Source organism: Paramisgurnus dabryanus, chromosome 19 (genome assembly GCF_030506205.2).
Source record: "Paramisgurnus dabryanus chromosome 19, PD_genome_1.1, whole genome shotgun sequence".
Classification (NCBI taxonomy): Eukaryota; Metazoa; Chordata; class Actinopteri; order Cypriniformes; family Cobitidae; genus Paramisgurnus; species Paramisgurnus dabryanus.
In genome coordinates, this window is record NC_133355.1 from 5,202,754 (window position 1) to 5,209,933 (window position 7,180).

The window sequence follows — 7,180 nt, forward strand, 5'->3', positions numbered from 1 at the left end:
GTCACCAAATATAATAGGTTTAATAATATCATGACACATCTTTCAGTGATATCTTTGATTAAAAATTGGTGCTTTTTGTAATAAGCATTCTTTTATAGTAATCAATTAACTTCTCATCCTCCTCCTCATCATCATCCTCATCCTGATCATCATCATCGTCCTCATTATCATCCTCATCGTCATCATTGTCCTCATAATCATCATTGTCCTCATCATCGCCCTCATCATTATCATCCTCATCATCATCATTCTCATCATCATCATCATTCTCATCATCCTCATCATCCTTATCATCATCATCATCATCTTCCTCATCATCCTCCTCATCCTCATCATCCTCCTTATCATCCTCATTATCTTCCTCCTCATCCTCCTCCTTATCATCCTCATCATCCTCATTATCTTCCTCCTCATCCTCATCCTCCTCCTTATCATCCTCATCATCCTCATTATCTTCCTCCTCATCCTCATCCTCCTCCTTATCATCCTCATCATCCTCATTATCTTCCTCATCATCCTCCTTATCCTCCTCATCATCTTCCTCATAATCATGATTCTTTTCTTCTCCTTTTTCTGCTCATCACATCTTAAAATAAGGTGAACAGCTCTGTGGTCAGTTGGCAGTTTATCTTCAAGTATTTCACAATTTGTGACTCGAGACAGATCATTCTTCTTCATGAAGAAGTAGTCAAGTCTAGTTAGTTGACCTGAGCGTGCGGTTTTCTTTGTCCACCCTTCTTCTATCCTAACATTCTGGTTCATTTTTCTCCAGACATCTTGGTATCTTTTTAGCCAAACTGGGTTGAACATCTTTCTCCGTTTTTTGTGAAATTTGCTGTTTTTCTTGATGTCCAAACCCGGTTCAATTGTCACATTGAAATCTCCACCAATAACATGAACGCCGTTTTTGCCTTCAGTTTTACCCAAAAACTTGTTTAGAAGCTCTCTGGTTTCGTTCTTATGGTAGTAAAAGCTCACAAATGTATATTTGCACTCTTTAATCTTGGCCTGTACCACAATGTAATTCCCTTTATAATAAAATCCATTTATGAATTCATGTTTTGTGTTTATAATAATGGCAACCCCTCTTTCTTTTGAGGAGTAAAATGTCAGGTAGGTTTTGGCGTTAGGACAGAGGCCCAAGTTTTGCTCCCCAATTTTTTTTTTCGCCACATGAGTTTCTTGCAGCATAATAACATCATACTTTTTGATAAAGTCAAGGAAACCACCTCTGTTATTTTTTAATTTTCTCATGAAACCCCCATTAATATTGATGGTGATAATTTTGAGTTCATTTGTTGGGCTGTTGGCTTCTGCCATGATGGTGTTGTGTAGTAACCTGCAGTATAATAAGAATACAGTAGTTAGTGATCAAAGATGTCTCTGCAAATATTTTTTGATGAGATACTCAAATGTATTCTTTAAATGTAAATAAATCTAGTTGTTCACATTGTTCACGTTGTCAACATTTAAACATTTTTGTATCTCATGTGCTTGAAATCTTAATTTGTTTGTGTAAATAAAAAAATTAATCTAGAAATTGTCTAATAATCCTACATATTGCTAGATTTGGTGAGATTTTTGTGCCACTTGCCCATACACTTACCTAAAGGATTATTAGGAACACCTGATCAATTTCTCATTAATACAATTGTGACCCGTCAAGGAAACCAGGGACACAAGTCGGCAGCACAAGTTTTGAGAAAATGAGAATCAAAGTTATTTTTTTCAAAATTTGTGATTTTCGTTTTATTGCAGAATCTGTTAGTTGAGATCACGAAGAAGCCTCTCCATGTTTGAGATAGCAGTTTATGTATATTTAAAAGCGTACATTTTGCGGTTGAAATAGGCTTGTTTTTCCAGAGATTCTAGCGTGCAGCGGGGGGCGTCATTGTCTGTGTGTATATTTACATACTGGATAAGCTTGTGTTTTCGCCTCCGCCCCTACAGGGAACAGCGTGACTACTAAATAAGGATAGTTTGCCCAAAACTGAAAATAATGTCATTAATGACTCACCCTTATGTCGTTCTAAACTCGGAAGACCTCCGTTCATCTTCGGAACACAGTTTAAGATGTTTTAACTTTAGATTTAGTCCGAGAGCTTTCTGTTTCCTCGATTGAAAATCTATGTACGGTTTCCATGTCCAGAAAGGTAATAAAATCATCATCAAAGTAGTCCATGTGACATCAGTGGGTCAGTAAGATTGTGTTGGAGCATCGAAAATACAGTTTGGTCCAAAAATAGCAAGAATTACGATTTATTTCAGCATTGTCTTCTCTTCCGGCTTGAGCGTGAAGTCACGTGACTGTAGTGACGCGGCTGCCCTGTTCCTCAGACATGTTTGCTTAGTTGTTTTTTGTTTTTTTTAACTTATAGCGTGCGTCTCCCCAGACTGTAAATGAAGCTCGGGCGCACAAAACAAAAGAAATATAATAGAAGCTGGGGCGGAACAAATAACAGTCAGCCGCATCGTACGTCAGCCGTGTCACTGACTTTATGGGGCGCCGCAGTCGGATGACGTCAAAGTACCGCGAGAGCTCTTCAAGAAATCTTACGGAGTAGTTTAATTTCGACTCGCTCTCGCAGGACTTTGACGTCTTGCAGCGCAGCATGAAGTCAAACTCATATAAGTTACACAGAGATCGTAGAATTCCTTACATAATTGGCTACGTTTTGTCTATCAATATTTTCCATGAAGTCATTGGCTGATGGAGCAACGAGCGAGCGATCGGTAACACCCCTTAAGGACTTCACGTTTTCAACAGTGCTGTTTTTGGATTATCTATTATACTACGTCCCTTTTTTAAATACAAAATTTGAAGGCGGGTTCATGTGTTTGACGGAACGTAAATACCGGAGTGTAATCTGATATACCCTTACATGTTACAATGTAAATAGTCCTCAGATTGTATATTATATTGTATTACAGAAGTTTATGCGAAATCTGATGTAAACAATAGACTATATATCTATATTTCACGGATTATACGCATTTGTGGACAAAAATCATTGGATGATTCAAACATCTGAAACAGACCGATTCGACTTGTGATCCCACAAAGGTAAAAGTCCTGTTTATTTTTGCATGTTGTTCTTCTGTAATAAAATACTACGGTACATATTATGTATCTCAAAACGGCTTTACAGGGGGTATGTCTTAGCTAAATGAGATGTAAATGAGCCCTATTGTCTCTCCAGCCAGGGAAAAGGGAAAGTGTTAACTTTTTTCTTTCTCAAATTTCTCAGCATTCTCTTTCTTGAATGTGTTACATTCAAATGGCCACAACTTCTCCAAATCTTATCAGATTCCCATGTGTTACACATCATTAGAAAGCTTAGAAACTGCACTTTCAGAATCTTTGAATAACTCAAAATGCCCCAGATCCGACTTGTGTCCCTACTTTCCATGACTGGTCACAATTATCTTATAAACCAATCACATGGCAGCTGCTTCAGTGCATTTAGGGGTGTGGTCCTGGTCAAGACAATCTCCTGAACTCCAAACTGAATGTCAGAATGGGAAAGAAAGGTGATTTAAGCAATTTTGAGCGTGGCGTGGTTGTTGATGCCAGATGGGCCGGTCTGAGTATTTCAAAATCTGCTCAGTTACTGGGATTTTCACGCACAACCATTTCTAGGGTTTACGAAGAATGGTGTGAAAAGGAAAAAACATCCAGTATGAGGCAGTCCTGTGGGCGAAAATGCCTTGTTGATGCTAGAGGTTAGAGGAGAATGGGCCGACTGATTCAAGCTGATAGAGCTAGCAACTTTTACTGAAATAACAACCGAGGTATGCAGCAAAGCATTTGTGAAGCTACAATACGCACAACCTTGATGCGAATGGGCTACAACAGCAGAAGACCCCACCAGGTACCACTCATCTCCAATAAAAATAGGAAAAAGAGTCTACAATTTGCACAAGCTCAACAAAAAGGAACAGTTGAAGACAATGTTGTCTGGTCTGATGAGTCTCGATTTCTGTTGAGATATTCAGATGGTAGAGTCAGAATTTGGCGTAAACAGAATGAGAACATGGATCTATTATGCCTTGTTACCACTGTGCAGGCTGCTGGTGGTGGTGGGAATGTTTTCTTGGCATACTTTAGGCCCCTTAGTGCCAAGTGGGCATTGTTTAAATGCCACGGCCTACCTGAGCATTGTTTCGGACCATGTCCATCCCTTTATGACCACCATGTACTCATCCTCTGATGGCTACTTCCAGCAGGATAATGCACCATGTCACAAAGCTCGAATCATTTCAAATTGGTTTCTTGGACATGAAAATGAGTTCACTGTACTAAAATGGCCCCCACAGTCATCAGATCTCAACCCAATAGAGCATCTTTGGGATGTGGTGGAATGGGAGCTTCGTGCCCTGGATGTGCATCCCACAAATCTCCATCAACTGCAAGATGCTATCCTATCAATATGGGCCTATATATTTCTAAAGAATGCTTCCAGCACCTTGTTGAATCAATGCCACGTAGAATTCTGAAGGCGAACAGGGGTCAAACTATTAGTATGGTGTTCCTAATAATCCTTTAGGTGAGTGTATAATCACCCTTACAGGAAAACCATATTAATCACATGTGAATACCATCAGTTTAACATGTGTAATGTGATTTTATGGAATTTGCACATGTGAAATGCATGTATCTTTCTGTTAGGAAAATAATAGAAAATATTAATTACAATGCAATGCCTTAATTTTTAAAATATGATCAAATTGGCTGCACAGGACGTTTCAGCTTGTGTGACTTTAAATCTTGGCTAGTGCTAAGATGCTGTAAGTTAACCTTCAAAGACCCGAGCTTTGGTTTGGCTTGCATTTTAGATTTCTTTCAGCTATTTGAGGTTACCAAGAGTAGAACCAATAAACAGAATTAAGTTTATGGTGGAAACAACAAAAAATGTGATGTCCACACCAGGTTTTAGGAGGGTAAAGGTAATGCTGAAATATCTTAACTTTGATAAGTAACAATGAGTAAATGCACTTACTTTGATTTGAGCTGTACATGTGTCTTCTCTTCAGTAAGTAAAAAGATGACTGGACATCTTTACATACTGTATATACAGAGAAACACACCTATTTTTGGCATCCAAAACTAAAAAGGATAAAACCTGTCAGACAGCATTAACAAAAGCAACTTAAAAACAGACCACAACATAAAGTTTTTGCTGAGGTGTGGCTATTGTTATATATTAAAAGTATGTCTTAGGAGTTTAAGAAACTAAAAGAAGGATTGGATGAGTGTTTGGACATTTGCATTCTGAAAATGAATGGTAGTAAATAAAAACAAGCCAATTATGGTCTCGTGAATAATGTGTGTCTGTTCTAAAAAAAAAACAGGTCAGGTTGTGTTACCTTTATATGTTAAGTCTGTTTAAACAATGGACAAAAATAGACAGATTAAACAAGCTGTACCGCCATGTTGTCATTTTTTGTGCAACTTCTGTCAGATGATCACAACTTTGTATGAAAAAAAACGCAGATTTCTAAAGAGAGGAGTAATATTTATTACATTTTTAGTCCAAACACAGCGATATTAGCCACTGATGTTGTTTTACTAACATTTCCAATAGTCTGTTCATTCATACATGAAACCTGAGTGCGCCCTCGTGCATAGACAGTACAGATTTGACACACAAACGAGAGGTTGGGTCAGTGTCATCATACACCCGTATAAGGGCGATAGCCACCCTGCTGCTAAAAACATCCACATAAAGTAGTTTTTACAGAAAAAAAAAAGTTGGAATTATATATGGTGTATCTGTGTATCTGTACAATACAATAAAATGTTATATTATAATATTTTATTTTACGATCCAAAGCCACATTAGCTCACATATGGTTATTTAAAACACTTGACTTCTGTTATAAAGTGTAGCAAAAACATAGTTTGAATGACACTATTTGTTGTGTTTTGATGGTGTGCTAAGCTAAGCTAAACTAACTGCATCCTGTTATAGACATGAAAAAAGGTTTTAGGAATGATTTTAAATTGTATAGGTCATTAAAATGTTTTGTTATGGAAGAAAGGCATTTGAAATAAAATCAAAGAAGGTGAAGTGAGACATTTAATCAAAGAAAATGAGGATTAATACCCTGTGAATAGATCGTTGTCAGTAATTATTACACGGCTCTTTGGAATGCTTGATTCTGATTGGTCAGTTGAGACATTTGCAGGTTCGTTCTTTTCAAATAATAACCGCTCCAAAGTAATAATGCATAGCCGGTACTACTTGTACGATTAAAATCACTCCGCGCCAATAAAGATTACTGTTTGGCGCCATCTTGTGACAAACACTGGACAACCACCATTAAGAATGGAACATTTTGACATTAATTTTAACATGTTCAAAACATTTAAACAGTGGATAGAAGAACGAACAACGACAAGACACAGAGAGCTTACTGAGACTGAACTTGACAAAATAGAGCATGACAGCTACGAAGCCAACACACAAAAAAATACAGAATGGGCATTAAAACTTCTCAAAGACTGGCTAAAAGAGAAAAAAATGGAGACAGACAAGTATGAAGCAGAGGATCTTAATAAGGTATTACGATCATTTTATGCTTCTGTGCAAAGTTTCGCGGAAGGATAAAAATGTTCATTTAAAACAAATATGCCAATAAAATGTTTCAAATTCATATTCATAATATTTTTTTTCTTATGTGGCAAGTAGCCGTGTAATAAGCGGGATAATGTACAGGCAGCCTGTAGTTATCGCGAAATAAACCCCGACAGTGTGATCAGGACCCGACGCGAAGCGGAACTACCGGCTGCCTCTACCTTATCCCTTACTTATAATAATTACAAAAAAATTATAAGGCCATCATTTGTCTGAAGAGGGGAATGTTTGATTCCGATAACATTCTTACTAAATGGGTCAGTCTGACACACTAAATAATTAAACAATACATTCAATGAATGCAATGCAAATATGTGAGTAAATAAATGTTAACATTTCTGAGATTTCTCTAAAAAATACCTAATGACATAGTTTTAAAAAACTTTTCATAAAATTCAGAGTTTTAAAGATCTTCAGATTTGAAACACAACAAGGTCAGACCTGTGGCTGTATTTGCTCTTTGTATAAAAGTGACAATCAACCAAAAGTTATTATTTCAAGATTTCAAATAAGCATAACATTATTTTGCCCACATAGGTGCC

The 7,180-nt window shown here is 37.2% G+C and overlaps 1 protein-coding gene across 1 annotated transcript in view; it reads right to left on the reverse strand.

Moving 5' to 3' along the window:
* Positions 1–2,100, reverse strand: part of khdrbs3 (KH domain containing, RNA binding, signal transduction associated 3) — a 453,020-nt gene extending 450,920 nt beyond the window's left edge. Inside the window, exon 1 of the mRNA XM_065285842.2 lies at positions 2,018–2,100. Coding sequence (XP_065141914.1) covers positions 2,018–2,054 — 37 coding nt within the window. The 5' untranslated portion in view covers positions 2,055–2,100. The remainder of the gene's footprint in view (positions 1–2,017) is intronic.
* Between the last annotated feature and the right edge of the window lie 5,080 nt (positions 2,101–7,180).